General features: G+C 32.7%; 1 protein-coding gene across 1 annotated transcript; it reads left to right on the forward strand.

The window, feature by feature from the left end:
• Positions 1-3,106: 3,106 nt before the first annotated feature.
• Positions 3,107-10,781, forward strand: LOC109160657 (aurora kinase B-like). The gene is made up of 2 exons (XM_019308938.1): positions 3,107-3,349; positions 10,491-10,781. The coding sequence occupies exons 1-2, from the start codon at positions 3,107-3,109 to the stop codon at positions 10,779-10,781; spliced, it is 534 nt and encodes a 177-aa protein (XP_019164483.1).
• The last annotated feature ends 10,591 nt before the right edge of the window (positions 10,782-21,372 follow it).

Genomic DNA, 21,372 nt, shown 5'->3' on the forward strand with positions numbered 1-21,372 from the left:
GCTTTGACAAACACGGTTTTGTCCTTGGAGTTACTGCCGGTATAGCCCAACCCAAATTTAGCTGATGTTTTTCTGCCTGAATCAAGAATTTCATCTAATTTGGATGTGGTGTCCATCATCTGGATTTGACGTTTGCAAGTGCTGAGTTCTTGTTTCAAATTCTGAACTTCTTGTTGTAGTTTTGCTTCTCGATCAGCTGCTTCCTTCAGGAGCACATTCCCGGTTTGAACTTCATTTTGTAACCTTTCCTCTCGTCCTGCAGCTTCTTTAAGCAATTCATTCCTATCAGCTACTTGACTTTGATATACTTTATTTGCATTTGTTACAATCTCTATTTCACTAGCTAGTTTGCAGTTCATTTTTCTTAGTGCTTCCCATTTGGGATACAACTTATTAAACTCAGCTTCAAAAGATAATGCATTCTGTTCAACATCTTCTGCAGAGACGTAGTCACCACCTTCTGAGTCTTCAACAGATTCTGAACTTTCTAGTAATCGGGCCGTGAATGCAACAAAGTTGCCTGAGATTTCTTCAACATCTGACCCGGTTGGTTCGATATCAGGCTCGTCATCGCTCCAGGTGATAGCTGACATAGACTTTTTACGTCGAAGATAGGTGGCGCATTCAGCTTGAACATGGCCAAACCCCTCACATTCATAACACTTGATGCCTTTGTTATTTGACCTTTCTTTGGACTGTCCCGAACGCTTAGCGTTTGACGTCCCTGTCTTCGGTGTTGTTTTGAATGTCGTAGCTCCCTTTTGTGGATTTCTGTTGCGCGTGTTTTTGGATACCTGTTTCAAAATTTTGGAAAATTGTTTAGTTAAGAAAGCGACTGTATCCTCACTAGATTCATCTGTATCAGATACTACATTATTTTCTTCAGCGGAAAAAGCAATATTTTTTTGTTTTTTCGTATGATCAGTTAAAATCTCCATTTCATAAGTTTTAAGATTTCCCATTAGCTGAGTAACAGATTTTTTCTCCCATCCATCATGCTCTTGGATGGCTGTGACTTTCATTCGGAACTTGGGCGGTAAAGATCTCAGTATCTTTTTAACTAGCTTTTCCTGCGAGAATGGTTCACCAAGGACCATTGCGCGATTTGCCAGTTCCTGTATGCGTGTATGAAAGTCGATAACTGTTTCATCTTCATTCATGCGCAGTTCTTCGAATTCTGACTGGACCAGTTGCAGCTTAGACTGTTTTACCGATGTGGTTCCTTCGTAAGTAGACTCAAGAGCCTCCCAAGCACCTTTAGCTGAAGGAATACCTGCAACAATAGAGAACTGGCTTTCATGCATAAGAGAATAAATTGTGTCTAAAGCCTTATCATTGTTTCCTGCATTTGTTATTTCTGTTTGAGTCCATTCAGTTTCCGGCTTAGTGACTTCTGTTCCATCAGCGCTGGAACTGGCTTTAGTGGGATGTGTCCATCCTGACACCACAGACCGCCATACAGCCTCACCTTGTGCTTTTAGATGAGTACGGGTGCGAGCCTTCCAGTATGCGTAGTTGTCACCGGTCAACTGGGGAAGGACTTTAATTCGATCCATTCTGTAACACTTAACACCCCGTGAGATCACACAAATAAACAATAAACAAATAAACAGAAATAGCCGCTGAAGAAATGAGTTCAAGAAGCACGAATTCGCCAGATCGATAGACTAATAGATTAAGTCTACAGGCTCTGATACCAATTGAAATTGTTTCGTGATGCTTGAACGAAAACAGATATGTGTTTTATGTATTAATTAAGATCTATACTAGATTTGATTAATTAATTTACTGAGTTTATGCAAGTGTAAATCGAATACGCATAAAGCATAAACAAAATAAAACACAGGGAAATTGTTACGCAGTTCGGAGCTCCTTCTCCTACGTCTGCGGGGCAACCCACGTCTGCCCAATCCACTATAGATGTTCACCAAAGGAGTATTACAAGGGGTAACTGTAGACGGCCTCCAGCCTTTTACCACTACCACTCTTTCTAACACCTATCCAGGATTGACAACGAACGCCCTAACAATCTTCACAAAGCTTCAGTAGTACCACGTACTGTCCAAGCAGTACAATACAAATATTCTTGCAAATTAAAACATAAACAATAATATAGAAAATAGCTTGGTAATTTTCAGCACAGCTTTCGGAATAGTAATTCTCAACATCGCAATTGTTGTCTTCGAACATAGTGTATTTATAGCCCTCTTCATAAGCCTTTTTGTCTTGATCCATCAAAGTAGCCAATGCTTTAGCAGCTCACTGTTCGAATGCTTCTCACCCATACATTTGGAATGCTTATTTGTGGACTCTAAAGACATAATGATTGATGTCCACTAATTGAGATAATTTCCATTAAATGATCTCACGTGGTCCACTAATCATTAACAACTTTAATTTAATTTAATCTATTCCTAGTTAGACTTACAAATAAAATTGCCAAACTTTTGTGTAAAAATAATTTACACTTACAAATTATATTCACTACATTGTTCATTGTCTTCTTTTTACATCTTCTTGTAATTAAATATCAAAGCTATAATACAAAATATTTATATATTTATTTATCAAGTGTTTTATACATATATAATAAATATTACTCCCTCAGTCCCGTAAAAGTTGTTTGTTTTCCTGTTTTGCCCCTTTTTATTTTCTCTCACCAACCACGTACTCAAGAACCCACTAGAACACTGCACACTATACACTTCTTCCCTCTCTTTGTTTCTATTTCTCTGGTTCTAGTTCTCTCTCCAGATAAGAATTCTAAAATTCTCTAGTTTTCACTCCAAATAAGAATTCTAAAATTCTTTCTTCCACGAAAATTTAGAGATCAACATCTCCATACTCATATGAGAAGATATTGAAGATCTGTATCTCCTAATTTCGTAGAAATTTCAACACATGAGGCGAGACGAAACGCGAAAATGCAAATCTTCGTGAATCCTTTTATTTCATTGAAGATATTGAAATCTGCATCGCCAAACTTCTACTTTCATTTCATTTTGAATCCTTTATATAATTTGAGACCTTGATGGATATCTATGTTTGGTAGTATAATTGTTTTGGATTAGCTTTTGCAACTCTTTGGTTTTGATGAAACTGGAGTATGGTTAGCGCCGTGGATTTCTGCAACAGCCGCATCATCTATCACCGGGATCTCAAGCAGGAAAATCTACTCCTCAACGAACACGGCAACTTGAAATTTTTAGATTTTGGACTGTCCACTTTGCCGGAACAACTCCGGAACGATGGTTTGGTCTATACCCAGTATGGGACGCCGGCGTACGTGGCGTCGGAGGTGTTGAGATGGAAAGGGTACGGCGGCGCTGGAGGTGTTGAGATGGAAAGGGTATGGCGGCGCCTGGAAGTATGGATAAATTCGAAAAACAGAATAATAAATTGGGATATTGTAAAATCTCATAGGGGTAAATTGGGAAAAAGGGAATAATAATGATGTTCAAAACACATGAAACATGTAGGAGAAAAACTAATACTACCAAATATCAATAGGCGCTTGTAAGATAAAGATTTCATAGTACAACTAAGATTCAGTCATATACACAACAAGGCAGATCTAAAATTTCCAACATCATAATCTCATTGCATGATGATGCCCTCTATGCTACCACCAGTAATCCAATTGCACATGACATACTACCAATAAAAAAAGAGAGGACATACATACTACCAATAAAAAAAGAGAGGACATAACATGTATTGAAGATGAAGACAATGACAATGCTACCCAAAAGAGAATTAAGAAGACTTAAAGAAATTTAAACCAAAAGTAAAATTTATTCAGACTATCGCTTTTAGACTAAGTATTTAGACTAGCGTTATTACAAAATTGTAAACATTTATTTTGCAAACATTTATTTTAGTGACAATTATAATCATTCTCACATATATTAGCTTGCATTTATATACTTTGAATTACCAATTTAAATAAACAAATTCAACATTCAATTACCTATGCATGAACTTCTCCTATATAATATTGCATTGATATATTTAGAAGTATTTATTTAAAAATAATAATTGGGCATTATCCCATTCGCGCAATGCGCGTAAAATTAAAAAAAAAAATAAAAAAATAAAAAAATAAACTAGTTTGAGTGTATAATGTCGAATAAAACTGTAATTGAATTGAAATGAAACTGTAATTGAATTGAAATGAAACTGTAGTTGTGTTGAAATGAAATTGCAGTGTATATAAAATGAAACTAAATATATTATACAAACAGAGTTACTTTTTGCGGAACGGCAGCGAAAAGGGTGCCGTTTCTTTTCATTAAAAGAAACGACACCGTGTTTTTGGCTGGACTACAATACATTGTGGACCACGGTCCACAGTAAAATTTCCCGCTTTTATTAGATACCTAGATTCCTTAACTCAGAGTTGGGTAAGTCAATTAACCAGTGATCTATAAAAATAAACTAGTATTTGTCCCGTGCGATGCACGAAAAATATGTTATAAAAATATACCCTATATGAGGTTTATTCATATATAAAATTTTTGTTATTTAATAATTATTATGTGTGAATTTCTATGATAAAATTATGAACATAAATATATTTACAATTAAAATAATATTTAAGGTGGGTAATTACTACAAATCTTAAACTATATTAAAAATTTTGTACATAGTATTTAATATTACAAATTTTTAAAAACTTAGTAAACTACAATAGTAATTGAATTACAATTTTAGAGTCACCACGGATCAAAATATTTAGACCTTTGAGATTTCTAACTCTAGATGTAGCAACATACAATTGACCTTTAAAGACCAAAATCACAATCTTAGTTTGAACATTGATGTTTTCTTCCAAATACTATGGAATTAAGTGTGTAATCAATAAAAGATGAGAACTAATAATTCGAGAATATAATCTTAATGTTACTAAGCCTACTTCACGTCAATTAAGTTGGAGAGTGTTGTTGGATAGTATCCGATGAATCCACGAATATTGCATCTTTGTCTCCGTAGTCCTCAATATGTACATCAACAATCTTAAATATTAGGCCGCCTAACTATGCCATATATTAATTTCAAACTTATGAACTTTGGGTTGCATGCAATAAAAAGTATATTATAAATATACTAAGTGTACAATATATATGTATGTAAGGTACTTTCAATATAAAAATAATGTATTTTTAATATATTAAAAATGTATTTGATATTCATGATCCATACAATTATGTGGACCATCGTTCACACAATAATTTGCCAGTAGAAATTGAAATATAAATAAATAAATAAATAAATATATATATATATATATATATATATATATATATATATTTATTTATTTATTTATTTATTTATTTATTTATTTATTTATTAGAAACTGTCAGTGGAAATTATTATCATTATTATTATTGCAATTATTATTATTATTGTTATTGTTATTATAATTAACAATATTATTATGGTCTTGTGAAAATTAAATGTTAGTTATCACCATTTAATTTTCACAAGACCATATGGCTTTATTATATATAGGATAATATTTCTTTTTTAATCTAAGGGCGACCAATGAGTGAACGAGGAGAGATAATTATATGGACGAGAAGCATATACCAATATTTTTTGCATCATAAACTATATATTATGGTTTGTGGTTCAATATAATTGTGGTATAAAGTTGGTGTTATTTCTTCATCTCATCTCAACTGATTTTTCCATCTAAAAGCAGCGAGTGCACGACGTGGATTATATTAACTAGTATCTTACCCGTGCGATGCACGAATGAAATTCTTTTATTATATACTTAAATAACAAATTTAAAGACAAAATTTTTTAAACAATTTTAATATTTGGAAGTGTATATTTATTTGATTATAAAACAAGTGTAAAGTATCACTCAATTAATTATAAATAAATAATATATGATTCGTTTATCTGTAACTATTTTGAACAAATCGATATGTAATATGATTTATGTAATTATAATATTATTACTAAAATAAATATAGAAAAATGAAAAATTATTTAATTGTAATTATTATAAAAATAAATCCAGTGACCCATGTTTAACTTAATTAACATAATAATTATTATGCAATTAAACTAATTATATGTAATTATATTTTTATACCTTATGTACATTCCTTTTCACCATATCGTGTTTACTTTTTTCATTCTCATCCATATCTGAATGAATTAATTGTAGTTATTATAAAAATAAATCCAACGACCCGTGTTTAATTGTAATTATATAAATATCCATGTAATTATTAGCTTAATTAACATAATAATTATTTGTCAATTATACTAATTTTTGTGCAATTAATTTTTTAATTACTATAACAATTATTGGGTAATTATTATACTAATCTTGTACAATTATGTTTTTATACCTTAAGTATAAAAAATATATATATATATAGAGAGATTACCATAAAATTACCATAGTAATTACACAGAATAATAGGATTGATAATTTATTTTGTTTTATAATTACAACTAATTTTTTTGATAACCTATATATTTTTTTTATACTAATTTGTAACACCCACATTTTCCATTACTAAATTTTCTTAACAATAATATTCTTTTTTCAATTAAAAATTTACTAATACTATAGCGGAAGCATTAACTAACCAAAAGAAATAGGTCTTACCGCCACGCTTAGGCATTTCTCTATACCTAAACGCTAAGGATAAAATTCACAACTTACAGTACATAAACCAAATCTCACTTATTACATAAAGGGGAAATACTATACAACCATGTATTCATCAAATCACAATTCTTTCAAGGTGTCTATTCTTAGATAGACTTAATTATGTTGAATTGCAGGTTTGTCTGCATGCCTTTAACTCGAACAGTAATAAAGAGACAAGAATAAAGAACAGAAAAGACAAAAGTAATTCTTATTATCATAAAAAAAAAACCTCTGTACAGCATTACAATGGTATATATAATCTCTCTATCATAATAACCTTTAGGACTCTTACAGTATTAGGAATCCTACAGTATTCAGAATCCTATCAAAAATATAAAGCAAGAATAATGTCCACATAAGGTTTTACAACACTCCCCCTTGGACATTATTTTGCCATAATCATGCCTCGTTAAAAACTCGCTAGAAAAATCCTATGGAAAAAACACCTAGTCGAGAAAAGAGTACATGATATATGGATAACCATGTGTTGCATTAGTTGTCTCATTAAAAACCTTACATTACGAAAACCCAGTGGGAAAAAACTTAGTTAAGGGAAAAAGAGTACAACCATAAGCATTCAAGGAATAATCGGCATAATCTTCAGGATTTTGGGGTTTGTCTATTTAAGCAATTATTTTGCAACTTTTCCTCATTTACATTACTATATCATACTCATATGCCTCATTAAAAACCTCACTAGAAAACCCGGGAAAAACTAGTTGAGGAAAAAGAGTGCATGATGTATGTGCATTCTTGTTTTAGATTAGTTGCCTCATTAAAAACCTTAGATTTAAGGAGAAAAAAAAAACCTCCCGTGGGGAAAAACTTTAACTAAGGAAAAAGAGTACATCTGTTAGTTGTCAAGACCCAATCTTCAGGATTGTAAAATCCCCTCAAGAAGACAATCTTCAAATCCACACATAAAATATATATCAAAAATTGTAGTAATGGAAAATTGTAGTAATGGATTAGTCAAATCTTCTGGATTGTCACTAGAGTGAATATCTTGCACAATAATTTTCTGCCTCTTCTAGAGCTCGTATTGGTTGAATTCTGACGCTATATATGCTTTGTCAAATATTCTTAAACATACTCATATATCATTTGTGCAACTAAAGTGTTATTGTCCTCATTTGAGGCATTGGGGGTAATTCATTGTTCAACCAGTTTGGAATTTTGGCATCACGGGGATCAAAGATATATAATAGCCAATACCGAAACAACTTATCAAAATCATACATTTGTTTCTCATATAAATGCCAAACTCTTTTGTAACTTGGGATATATATTAAACACTATTCCAATATTTCATTGTAGAATGAGCCCTAGATGTTGCTAGCAATTTTATCGCAAATATCATGTCTGTTGCGATTATGGAACTTCTGGTTCTAAAATGTGCTCCAACGACAAATAAAGTAATAAAGGACTGTTAAGGTATCCTTATCGAGTCTAAACAGTTCCTTATCTACTTCAAGAGATTATTAGGCAACCTATAGTTTGACAGAACCGTGATACTTAACCATATAGACATGTGAAAAATAGGCTAACTGGTGTATAAAATTCATTCAAATAAAAACTCGATCTTCAAGTTGAGATAATACTTAGCTTTCACAAGCTTTTTATTTCAAAATCTCCGTCTTTTGATATGAGCTGACATCATCAAGCTCTTTATATATTTCATTGATGTTTATACCATCAATATTGACTGAGATAATAAATAATAAATAAGTTCATTATCAACCCTTTATCGAGCACATAATGGTACATATTATTCCTTCTTAATGAAGATAATAACTCCATTCGCAACTCTTTAAAGAGTACATAATGACACATAAATACATATTCCTTCTTCAAGAGAAAAAATACTCAACCAATTCTTAATTATTTCAGGTCATATAAAGACCTTAATATTTTAATGTTGCAATTTTCACTTTTTCTCATTTTGAGAACATAAAATCCTTCGGGGACTTTTGAAATTAATATTAGTTACATATCTAAGTTTATTATTCTACCAATAATATTATGTAGCGAAACTTAAAGCCATTTACCGTGGGAGAGTTTATTTGATTAGAATCAATCAAGGGTATCTACGTGAACCCATAAGGCTACAAACTCGCTTCATATCATATCACCCCGTTATTCTTATTTCTCTTCCATGCACACACCTTTTTGTAACCTTCGAGGTTAACACTCAACGATGTATTGTTATATAGAGAATATATATTTTAGCGAGTTGAGCTATGACTTAATTTCTCCTTTATACGTTAAATAGTCATGCCACTTCCGGTGCCTAACTCTGGATCCAGATTATCATATAACGGAGCAATTTCTAAAGGCAATTGTGTTGTCGGCAACTATAATACTTTCATAAATCTCTCACATATTTATAATTGTTCATGGCAATATTTAAGTCAACCAGATTCTAGGCATTTCCCAGAACTATTCATATCACATCTGGTTGTCCCGCATCCCTAGTATTATGTTTGTTTGGTGCACCTATGAATTGACTAGGGTTTCTCGTCATCTGGACGAGTGTCTCCAGGACTAAATTATTCAAGCTTTTCCAATAGTGACAATGTTTATTTACTAGATCTAGTATTATGATTCTTATATCTTTTCAGCAATAGATCTCATACACTTCTAGTGTCAAGGAGTATCGGTATATATATTTGGTCCAAGTTGGGGAAAGTATATGGATCTCGTCACTCTTTTATGATCACTATGATCAATAGATATGTTTGGTAGATTATTTACTAATGTCGCCAATATATAGACTATCTTTTGAACTTCTAGTTCAGTCTAACTACTACGTGAATTTAAATAATGAAGATCTTTTCATTTTATGAAATTTCTCGGCATTTCATTAAAATTTAGTTTATTATCTCTCCATAATGCCGAGACACAATGTTCATTAAGTATGCAATTGGCGTATATATTTCCGTATAATGGGCTCTAGGTATTTAAATCCACTAGTGTTGATCCATTGTTTTGAGATTAAATCCATATTGCATCTTTATTTGGAATCCGTTAGTATTGAGTTATTTCATTGAGATTATTCTTTGTTGTGCTCTTCTCTTGGAATCCAAGTAATAACTTAGTTTCATGAGACCTTGTTGAATCTTGAAAATCGTGACTTTGATAATCATGACTTTGGTTGTAACCAATAGTACTCTCGAGTTTCAAGTTTAGAAAGCTCTTGCTTTCTTCTTCTGTGGAGTCAATTTCCTTCAAATCAAGTGCACGCCTATCTGGTGAATTCAAGTTTGTTAGTTCAGCAGTTGCCTCGTTTAGCCTTGTTGTTACCTTGAAAAGTTGAAGAGTTAAAAGTTAAAAGTTGAAAGTTATGTGAAGGTTGTTAATGTGATAAGTATAAGAGTTATGTTTGTATCTTGTTGGTGTGCTTTTGTTGTGCATGAAGTGTTAGAATGAGACAAGTGTTAGTGATTAAGTGTAGTTCTTGTAGCATCGTATTGGCGCCAAGAAGCAACGTTTGGATCCGGAGCATTCATGGAGTGGATCTTCCCGTCGTCGAGGCACATCAAATCCAAGGAAGCACGCAAAGCCAGAGCAAGAGAAAAGCTAGCGAGGACGTGAAACAAGTAGAGAAGAAGTCAAGACTTAACCATTATGATCAAGTCAAGAGCTCTCAAAGGAACCATGGCACGGTGGACAAGAAGGATAGCCCAAGTCAAGACCCAAGTGTAGAAAGGAAGAACAAGACTGGAGGAAGACACTATCATTGCAACAAATTTGGTAAGGAACACCCAAGAGCCAACTGTAGTGGGAACCCAATAAGGTGCTCAAATGTGGAAAGGTTGGGCATCGAGTCTATGAGTGTTACGCAAATCCAAAGGGGAACGCCTTAAGTCAAGGACCTAATGAGAGTGGACGTCAGCTGAAGAAAAGATCTTACAGTTACAAGCCTGGAAACAAGAATGACAAGGGTGGACAAAGAGGCAACCACGACAGTATCAAGAACAAGAGAAGTAGGAAGGAAAATCAAGATCAAAATGGTGGTAGTGGTAATCAGTTGATGAGGAGAGCTCAAGTGAAGATTGTTGGCGTGGAGACAAGTAGACTCATAATGAACGCCATACCTGTTTAGGTAACATAGTTGATTTTGGAATTTCAACCTTCGGTGGCTGTTATGCTTTTGGATTGATAGTGTGGAAACCTTTAAAGGTTAAACCCTAAGGGTAAGAGTTGAATTAGAAACATAGAGAATTGAAACTTAAGATTGGGTTATTCATAAGTATGATAGTCCCTTCTATCTTTATGAAGATAAGGAAGAGACGAGCTAAGAGTTGTGAGCCCCGAAGGGAGTGAAGTTTAAGCTGATGACTAGTAACCTTAGTCCTTGAGATATGAGTGGATAGGAAGAATGATGTACATAAGTCTTAAGATCCTTCGAAGTGTGAAGAACTAAGGAATGAATTAAGTAAGGAAAGGCAAGTAAAAGAATGGAGATTTAGGAATGATAAGACGTGTGAGAACTCAAGGATGAATTATAGTAATGAGAATGAAACAAGAGATAGTTGAATTCATGATAGAATGATGGAATGATTAAAGACTAAGTTTGGTAGGAGTAAACCGAAAGGATTAGCTCAATCGTTGAACTCCTCGAATAAGAATGAGACTTTGCATAAGAGAATTTTGAAGGAATGCATCGTACCGGTGATGAGAGAGGAAGGTAATTTGCATAATGAGTATGTTTGCACGAGATTGCATAATGGGAATATTGCACGAGATTGCAAAATGAGAATGTTGCACGAGATTGCATAATGAGAATGTTTGCACTAGATTGCATAATGAGAATGATTAACCGAGATTGTATATTGAGTATGATTGCCTTAGTCGCATATTGATGTCTTATATATCTAGTTTTCACGATGAGAACTCGAAAGCATGAGAATAATTTCTTATTGATTTATAGTACGCAATTGCTTGATAGCATGAGATCGTCATGATGAGTTTTGCTATGATGAATATGTGTTAGAGTGATTATGTTGATAAGTATTTATCGTTGACGCATGCCTGTTGATATTATAGGTTGCGAGCATATAGAAAGCTTGTAGTTTATCTTAAAGTTGTCTAAGTGTTGAGATTGCTTGATTTGAGAATGTCAGCAAATGTTTTTCCAAAGTATATATTGTAGTGTTTTACCGGGTTGAGTGTGGTTATTCTTAGCTTCGTGCTAACGGGTGTTTTCTAATTGTCTACTTGTTGTTTTGCAAAACCCCTTTCACGTGGGCCCAGCGTTTGAGAATTGTTCGAGTTAGACTAGTTGAGTAGATCTAATAGTCTAAACTCTATTTATCTTTATGATGTTTTGGATGATGGATTGTAGGCTTATGTTATTTATGTTTGGTGATAGACACCGGTGTGTTTTTCCCCAAGTGACTTTAATTAAGTAGTTTCAATGTTAGTTCGACTTGATGATTTAGTTATATCCTTAGCCTGTGCAATCACTGTGGAATGGTGGTTGTGGCGGTGACATTCCCACTAGTTTTTTATTTAAGTTTGTTTGTCTGCTGCTTAGTTTATCTTAATTTGGTTTTTTAGAACTGTAATTAAGTTCATGAAAAGTGAGGTGTTACAAGTTGGTATCGGAGCGGGAAACTTAGGAAGTCTGAACCTTAAGATTGAGTATAGAAACTCTAAGTAAAAGTCCTAGGAAGGACAAGTTAAGGAAAGACCTCTAAGTTGAAGACTTAAGAAAGACAAGATAAGAAGGGAACTTTAAGTGGAAATCCTAGGAAGGATCAGATTAGGGAAAGGGCCCTAAGTTATGAAATTTGAGATAAAAAGAGCCCTAAGTTATGAATTTGAGATGAGAAAGACTCTAAGTTCAGTGATTAAGTATGAGAATCAGAGTTAAGAGAAACTCTAAGTATCAATTAAGAACGCGGTGAGGTTGTGAGTTTTCCTTGCGTTTGCTTAACTGTTTATGTGCTTTAGAGAAGTTGAAAGTGAAAAACCAAGAGTTTGAAAGTTGAAAGTAGAAGTGAAAGCTGAAAGTGAAAAGCTAAGAAAACTAGAAGTTAGAATGTGAAAGAAAAACCTTATGAAGTTGATAACAGTAAGAAGTATACAAGTTTATACCTATGTGTGTTTGTGTGCTTTGCTTGTTTAGATCTGGGGTTGTTGTACCCTGATAGTGTGCACATAAGCTCCTTGTCCTTGAAACCTATCTTTCATTCCATATATGAACATTCATTGTGTCGTTGGTTGTCTAAGCATATTCCTTGTTCATATGCTTGGTTTTGACGTCGAATCTTGAGTATATTATTGTGTTTATTGTGACAATCTTCTATTCTAAATTCCTTGTTGTTGATGACATGATAATCCTTGAATTTGTACCATCGTGTTTGAGCCTACGCTTTCTGGAAATCCTATCGTAATTTGTTGTTGATCCCTGAGTCATTCTGACTTCTTTCAGTTTGCTTTCGATGCCTATCGAAACTATATAATGTCTAAAGCTGAGTATGAGAAGTTGTTTTGATTGAGTTGAGCCTTGAATTATTGCTAATGTCTATTCTTGACATTCCACGATTTATTTTTGCATCTGCATCTGAAATGCTTATAAATTCCTTCAAAGTTTTATTGTGAGCTTCCGTTGACTTGCAATGCTAGTATAATTGAATCTTGAAGCTAGAAAGATCTTGTTGAAAGCCTTATTCTTGGAATCTCATTGTGTTTGACTTGAGCTTATTATCCTTGAATCCATATCATTGAAATCCATTGAGTTGTTGAGTCAAGATCTAATTGTTGTTGTTATGCCATTGCAATCCGTATTTGTTGAGTTATTTCTATGAGCTAATATATGTTGAGTATTCTTGAAAGTGTTTGTTCTTGAATAGCTATTGTATCGAGTACGTGTCTTTTTACACTTTCGGATCCTATTACTATAGTCTTGAGATCGTCCATTGTGTTATTATTTCCTTGTTATTGAGCTATTGAGCTATTGATTCGAGACCATCTTTCTTTTATATCTGCATTTGGAATCCACTAGTGTTGATCTATTGCTTTGAGATTAAATCCTTATTGCATCTTTATTTGGAATCCGTTAGTATTGAGTTATTTCATTGAGATTATTCTTTGTTGTGCTCTTTTCTTGGAATCCGAGCTACAACTTTGTTTCACGAGACCTTGTTGAATCTTGAAAAATCGTGACTTTAATAATCATGACTTTGGTTGTAACCAATAGTACTCTTGAGTTTCAAGTTTAGAAACCTCTTGATTTCTTCTTCTGTGGAGTCAATTTCCTTCAAATCTAGTGTACACCTATCTGGTGAATTCAAGTTTGTTAGTTTAGCAGTTGCCTCATTTAACCTTGTTGTTACCCTTGCAAAGTTGAAGAGTTAAAAGTTGAAAGTTGAAAGTTATGTGAAGGTTGCTAATGTGATAAGTATAAGAGTTATGTTTGTATCCTGTTGGTGTGCTTTTGTTGTGCGTGAAGTGTTAGAATGAGACAAGCGTTAGTGATTAAGTGTAGTACCTGTAGCATCGTATTGGCGCCAAGAATAGACGTTTGGATCCAGAACATTCATGGAGTGGATATTCCTGTCGTCAATGCACATCAAATCCAAGGAAGCACGCAAAGCTAGAGCAAGAGAAAAGCTAGCGAGGACGTGAAGCAAGTAGAGAAGAAGTCAAGACTTAACCATTATGATCAAGTCAAGAGCTTTCAAAGGAACCATGGCATGGTGGACAAGAAGGATAGCCCAGTCAAGACCCAAGTGTACCAAGGAAGAACAAGACTGGAGGAAGACACTGTCATTGCAAGAAGTGCGGTAAGGATCACCCAAGAACCAACTGTATTGGGAACCCAATAAGGTGCTTCAAATGTGGAAAGGTTGGGCATCGAGTCTATGAGTGTTACGCAAATCCAAAGGGGAACGCCTTAAGTGAAGGACCTAACAAGAGTGGACGTCAGCTGAAGAAAAGATTTTATTGTAACTAGTCTGGAAACAAGAATGACAAGGGTGGACAAAGGGGCAAGCACGACAGTATCAAAAACAAGAGAAGTAGGAAGGAAAATCAAGATCAAAATGGTGGTAGTGGTAATCAGTTGATGAGGAGAGCTCAAGTGAAGATTGTTGGCGTGGAGACAGGTACACTCCTAATGAACGTCATGCCTGTTTAGGTAATATAGTTGATTTTTGAATTTCAACCTTCGGTGGCTGTTATGCTTTTGGATTGATAGTGAGGAGACCTTTAAAGGTTAAACCCAAAGGATAAGAGTTGAATTAGAAACATAGAGAATTGAAACTTAAGATTGGGTTATCTTAAAGTTGTCTAAGTGTTGAGATTGTTTGATTTGAGAATGTGAGCAAATGTTTTTCCAAAGTATATATTGTAGTATTTTACAAGGTTGAGTGTGGTTATTCTTAGCTTCGTGTTAACGGGTGTTTTCTAATTGTCTACTTGTTGTTTTGCAAAACCCCTTTCAGGTGGGCCCAGCGTTTGAGAGTTGCTCGAGTTAGACTAGTTTAGTAGATCTAATAGTCTAAACTCTATTTATTTTTATGATGTTTTGGATGATGGATTGTAAACTTATGTTATTTATGTTTGGTGATAGACACCAGGGTGTTTTTCCCCAAGTGGCTTTAATTACGTAGTTTCAATGTTAGTTTGTCTTGATGATTTAGTTCTATCCTTTGCAATCACTGTGGAAATGTGGTTATGGCAGTGACATTCTCACTAGTTTGTTATTTAAGTTTATTTCTCCGCTGCTTAGTTTATCTTAATTTGGTTTTTAGAACTGTAATTAAGTTTAAGAAAAGTGGGGTGTTACTCTATGTGTATGGGGGAATAATTACAATATGCAATGAGTCAGATTTGAATTAATACAAATATCCCCAAAAATAGATAATTTGGTAATTTGCTATTCACACATGCTTTATAATTTACTCATATATGGGTAAGAAATTCCAATATCTGACTCATTTGTTTGCCCTAAGTAACCCAATTGTTCATTCCATAATTTAAAAGAATTTGGGTCTTTACAATTTGGAAAAAAAATATCGCAACATATGGAGTACTCATAAGTATATGCACATATATGTCCAAATCGAGAAAGCATACATATTAATTAAATGAAATTATATGAGTACACAACCATCTTAAGTAGGTTAAACGCCAAATAGATGTATAGATGGTGAGACCATTCAGGATCTCAAAAATTCATTTTATAAACATATGAGAAGTCAACGTCATCAAATATATACAACTAATTTTGGCTTAATCGGCATGAGCCTATTCCAATATTTCATTGTAGAAGGAGCAACTCAAGTGTTATTGTCCTCATTTGAGACATTAGGAGTAATTCATTATTCAACCAGTTTGGAATTTTGGCATCACGGGAATCAAACATATATAATAGCCAATACCCAAACAACCTATCAAAACCATACATTTGTTTCTCATATAAATACCAAAATCTTTTGTAACACAGTGGATATATAAACACTATTCCAATATTTCATTATAGAAGGAGCCCTAGATATTGCTAGCAATTTTATCGCAAATATCATTTCTGTTGCGATTATGGAACTTCTGGTTCTAAAAGGTGCTCTAACGACAAATGAAGTAAAAGATTGTTAAGGTATTCTTACCGAGTCTAAACGGTTCCTTATCTACTTCAAGAGATTATTAGGCAACCTGTAGTTTGACAGAACCATGATACTTAACCATATAAACAAGTGAAAAATAGGCTAACTGGTGTATAAAATTCATTCAAATAAAAACTCGATCTTCAAGTCGTGATAATACTTAGCTTTCACAAGCTTTTTATTTCAAAATCTTCGTCTTTTGATATGGACTGCCATCATCAAACTCTTTATATATTTCATTGATGTTTACTTCATCAATATTGACTGAGATAATAAATAATAAATAATAAATAAGTTCATTATCAACCCTTTTATCGAGCACATAATGATACATATTATTCCTTCTTAATGGGGATAATAACTTCATTCGCAACTCATTGAAGAGTACATAATGACACATAAATACATATTCCTTCTTCAAGAGGAAAAATACTCAGTCAATTCTTAATTATTTCAGGTCATATAAAGACCTTAATATTTTAATGTTGTGATTTTCACTTTTTCTCATTTTGAGAACTTAAAATCCTTCGGGGACTTGTGAAATTAATATTAGTTGTATATCTAAGTTTATTATTTTACCAATAATATTATGTAGCTGAACTTAAAGCCATTTACCGTGGGAGAGTTTATTTGATTAGAATAATCAAGGGTATCTGCGTGAACCAATAAGGCTACAAACTCGCTTCATATCATATCACTTCGTTATTCTTATTTCTCTTCCATGCACACACATATTTGTAACCTTCGGGGTTAACAGTCAACGGTGTATTGTTATAAAGAGAATATATATTTTAGCGAGTCGAGCTATGCCTTAATTGCTCCTTTATACGTTAAATAGTCATGGTTTAACACCCCCATTCTCATATCCAAAATTTCCTTAAATTTTTTTCCTTAATTTACATTTTACTAAAATCATAGCTGAAGCATTAACTAACCAAAATAAAATGGGTGTTACCGCCACACTTAGGCAACCAACAACCTAAGTGCTAAAGCTAAAAATTACCAAATAATCTAAACAATAATCCAATAACTAACTATTACAAAGTCTTTCTTCTTGAAAATAATCTATCAACTTGATCAAGACTTATAGCCAAGCTCTCTTTCTTCATCATCCAAAATCAATTACCTGTATACATATAATTTTCAAGATATACAAAAATAACAAACAAAGTTAGCAACACTTTGCTAAGTAAAGTTTACTCCACCCTGTAAAATATAGGTTTTTATTTTAAAATAATATTTCTATTTTTTTTTTCAAAATATGTAGCCAATAGGCCTTTTGTACACACTCAAAAACTTTATATTTAAAATATGGAGAAATGTCACTCTTTCAAAAATCGCAACCATATTAGAAACGGGACTAAAACATTTATGCACACCCCCAAAGGATTCCGAGCCCACTGGGTAGTATATGATCCAAGTAGTTAGGTTTTCCTACCGACTACCCCCTCAAACATATTTGGAAACTGGATCACAACCTATGTGTACACCCCCGAGTGGATTCCAAGCCATTGGGTAGTAATTAGCCCAAGTAGAACAGTAATCCACTCTACTGAACTACCACACAAATATATGATTTCTTTAAAATACATCACTTCCCCCAAAAAAAAAAAAAAGTATACTTCTCCAAAACATAATTTTTCTCAACATATAGCTTATTCTTCAAAACATAATCCATGCACAATTTACAGCAATAGTTAAATATTTATTTTTAAAACATATGTACGCAGTACATAATAATTTGAGTAACAACATTTTTTTTTACTTAATGTATAAATAAATATACAGTGCATATGAAATATGTAGACACAAAATATGCATTCGATAATAAATCATTTTTATTTTAACATGTGTTTTCTCATCTCACAGTTAATCACAAATACCATCAAATTTCACAGAATACACATATTTTTCAAGATATAAAATATGCACATAACCAGAATGGTATATACATATATTCACAGGTATTTATATTCTCATAAAACACCATATATCACTTCAAATATATTTCAGGGAAAAAGTAAGATCTTTGATAGACATAAACTCTTACCGAGTAATCAATTCCTCAAAACAATGCTTCAAAGCCTACTCTTGATCTCCTAGTAATTCTCCTTTTGGAATGAACTAAAGATTAAAGCCTCAACAACCCTTGATTCTAATTGAAGAAAATATATATTTTTTCATATATGATGAAGTTTTCGACCAAATGAAGAAACAATTCAACAGATTAATTTCGGCCAACAAGAGATGAAGGAAGAAGATTTATCCAAACTTTGTTCAACCCTTAGAAAAATAAACGTAAGGAATGAAAGAATAAAAAATATGGAAGAGCTTGATTTGTGGAAAATTAAATAGATGATAAGAAGATTAGGTTTATCATAGTTATCCACATGTGAATTAATGTAGACACTATTTAGTCCACATTCATAATCTTATTTTATTCAATATATATCATATACATATACACATCACCATTTTGTACATATATATACATACACTATAGATTTATTTAATTATTAATAATTAATATATATATATATATATATATATATATATATATATATATATATATATATATATATATATATATATATATATACTACCTTACGTCTATACATATATATAAAGAAGGTTCACATAACCATAGTATAGTTTTACTATATAATAAAAATAATTTATAGCAGAAATATTTATATTATCAAATAGTTTGAATATCATACTAATATAATACCAAATGAGGACAAAGGTATGAAAGTTATGATGGTTTGATGGTAAGAATCTTATTGAGTTAATACCCAAAATCGTCCTCGAATATAGTGGTTTTTCTCAATTTCGTCCTAAACGACTTTGATGACCTAATATCGTTCCAGACTTTTGTGTTTCACTCAATTTAGTCCCAGACTTTTGTGTTTTTGCTCAATTTAATCCCACATTTGTTATTATGTCCATATGTTAAATAAATAGACAATTCAGTAATTTTAATATTGGCATCTCTTTACTCATAGACATGTGAACTGCGAAATTCCTTTTTTTTTTTTTTTTTTTTTACGAATTACTCCTAAAATTGCGAATATAAAATTTGATTTGCAAGTCCGAGAGTAATTCTGGTGTAATTCGTACAAGAAAGAGGAATTTCGCACTTCACAAGTTGAAAGTAAAGAGAGATCAATATTGACATTACTGAATTGTCCATTAATTTAACACCAATTTGACGGAATAACAAATGGAGGACTAAATTGAGCGAAACACAAAAGTCTGGGACGATATTAGGTCACCAAAGTCGTTTAGGACGAAATTGAGAAAAACCACTATAGTCGAGGACGATTTTTGGTATTAACTCGAATCTTATTATTGCAATGGAAGTGTTTAGAGTTCAAAACTCATTATAACCAATTTCAATTTTCATAAACTTGAAGATTAAATTTTTCCTAATTTAAAATTTTCGGGTTATTACACATGGCACTTCCAGTGCCTAACTCTGGATCCAGATTATCATATAACGGAGCAATTTCTAAAGGCAATTGTGTTGTCGACAACTATAATACTTTCATAAATCTTTCACATATTTATAATTGTTCATGGCAATATTTAAGTCAACCAGATTCTAGGCATTTCCCAGAACTATTCAGATCACATCTATTTGTCCCGCATCCCTAGTATTATGTTTGTTTGGTGCACCTATGAATTGACTAGGTTTCTCGTCATCTAGACGAGCGTCTCCATGACTAAATTATTCAAACTTTTCCAAGAGTGGCAATATTTATTTACTAGATCTAGTATTATATGATTCTTATCTCTTTTCACCGATGGATCTCCTACACTTTTGACGCCAAGGAGTATCGGTTGATTTATTTTGTCCAAGTTGGGGAATGTACATGGGACCTAGTCACTCTTTCATGATCAGTACGATCAATAGATGTATTTGGCAGATTGTTTGCTAATATCGCAAATAGATTATTTTCTGAACTTCCAGGTCATTCTAACTAGTACGTGGATTTCTTAACTAATGAAGATCTTTCCATTGCATGGAACTTCTCAGCATTTCATTAAATTTGGGTTCATCTCCCCTTAATGCCGTGAAATGATCTTCATGATACATGTATGTAGTCAGTGTATCTATTGATCCCCTATAATGGGCTCTAGGTATTTAAACAATAGACGGAGGTTTATAGCCCATAGAGATACGATGAGGTTGTGATACAATAAAATGATCTGCATACTAAGAATAGAAATGCAGATTGGGAAATGTTCAATTCTATCATGTACTATATGTGTGGGGGAATAATTACAATATGCAGTGAGTCAGATTTGAATTAATACAAATATCCCTAAAAATAGATAATTTGGTAATTTCCCATTCACACATGTTTTTTAATTTACTCATATATGGGTAAGAAATTCCAATATCTGCCTCATTATGTTTTCCCTAAGTGACCCAATTGTTCATGCCATAATTTAAAAGAATTTGGGTCTTTACAATTTGGAAAAAAAAAATATCGCAACATATGGAGCACTCATAAGTATATGCACATATATGTCCAAATAGATAACGCATACATATTAATTAAATGAAATTATACGAGTACACAACCATCTTAAGTAGGTTAAACGCCAAATAGATGTATAGATGGTGAGACAATTCAGGATCTCAAAAATTCATTTTATAAACATATGAGAAGTCATCGTCATCAAATATATACAACTAATTGATAACCATAAGAAGAAGAATAAAGAACAAAGAAAAGTAATTCTTATTATCATAAAAAAAGCTTCGTACAACATTACAATGGTATAGATAATCTCTCTATCACAATAGCCTTCAGGACTCTTACAGTATTAGGAATTGTACAGTATTCAGAATCCTATCATAAATATAAAGCCAGAATAATGTCCACATAAGGTTTTACAACAAATTCTTCTCAACTTGAATTCATCTCGAATCCCTTTATCCATGTTCACCTGTAAAAATAATTTGCAAACAAAATATGGTGTAGACAAAAATTAGCATAAGCTAAGTAAGTTCCAATTCACCCAGTAAAATATAGGCTTGGATTTTTATATTTTCAAAACTCGTATACTTTT

The sequence above is a fragment of the Ipomoea nil genome, unplaced genomic scaffold, assembly GCF_001879475.1.
Source record: "Ipomoea nil cultivar Tokyo-kokei standard unplaced genomic scaffold, Asagao_1.1 scaffold2868, whole genome shotgun sequence".
In the NCBI taxonomy this organism is placed as follows: Eukaryota; Viridiplantae; Streptophyta; class Magnoliopsida; order Solanales; family Convolvulaceae; genus Ipomoea; species Ipomoea nil.

Coding starts and splice junctions, on each gene's coding strand:
- LOC109160657 (XM_019308938.1), top strand. CDS start 3,107: ATGGTTAGCGCCGTGGATTTCTGCAACAGCCGCATCATCTATCACCGG. Junction 3,350..10,490: donor GAGGTGTTGAGATGGAAAGG/GTATGGCGGCGC, acceptor AAATGTGGAAAG/GTTGGGCATCGAGTCTATGA.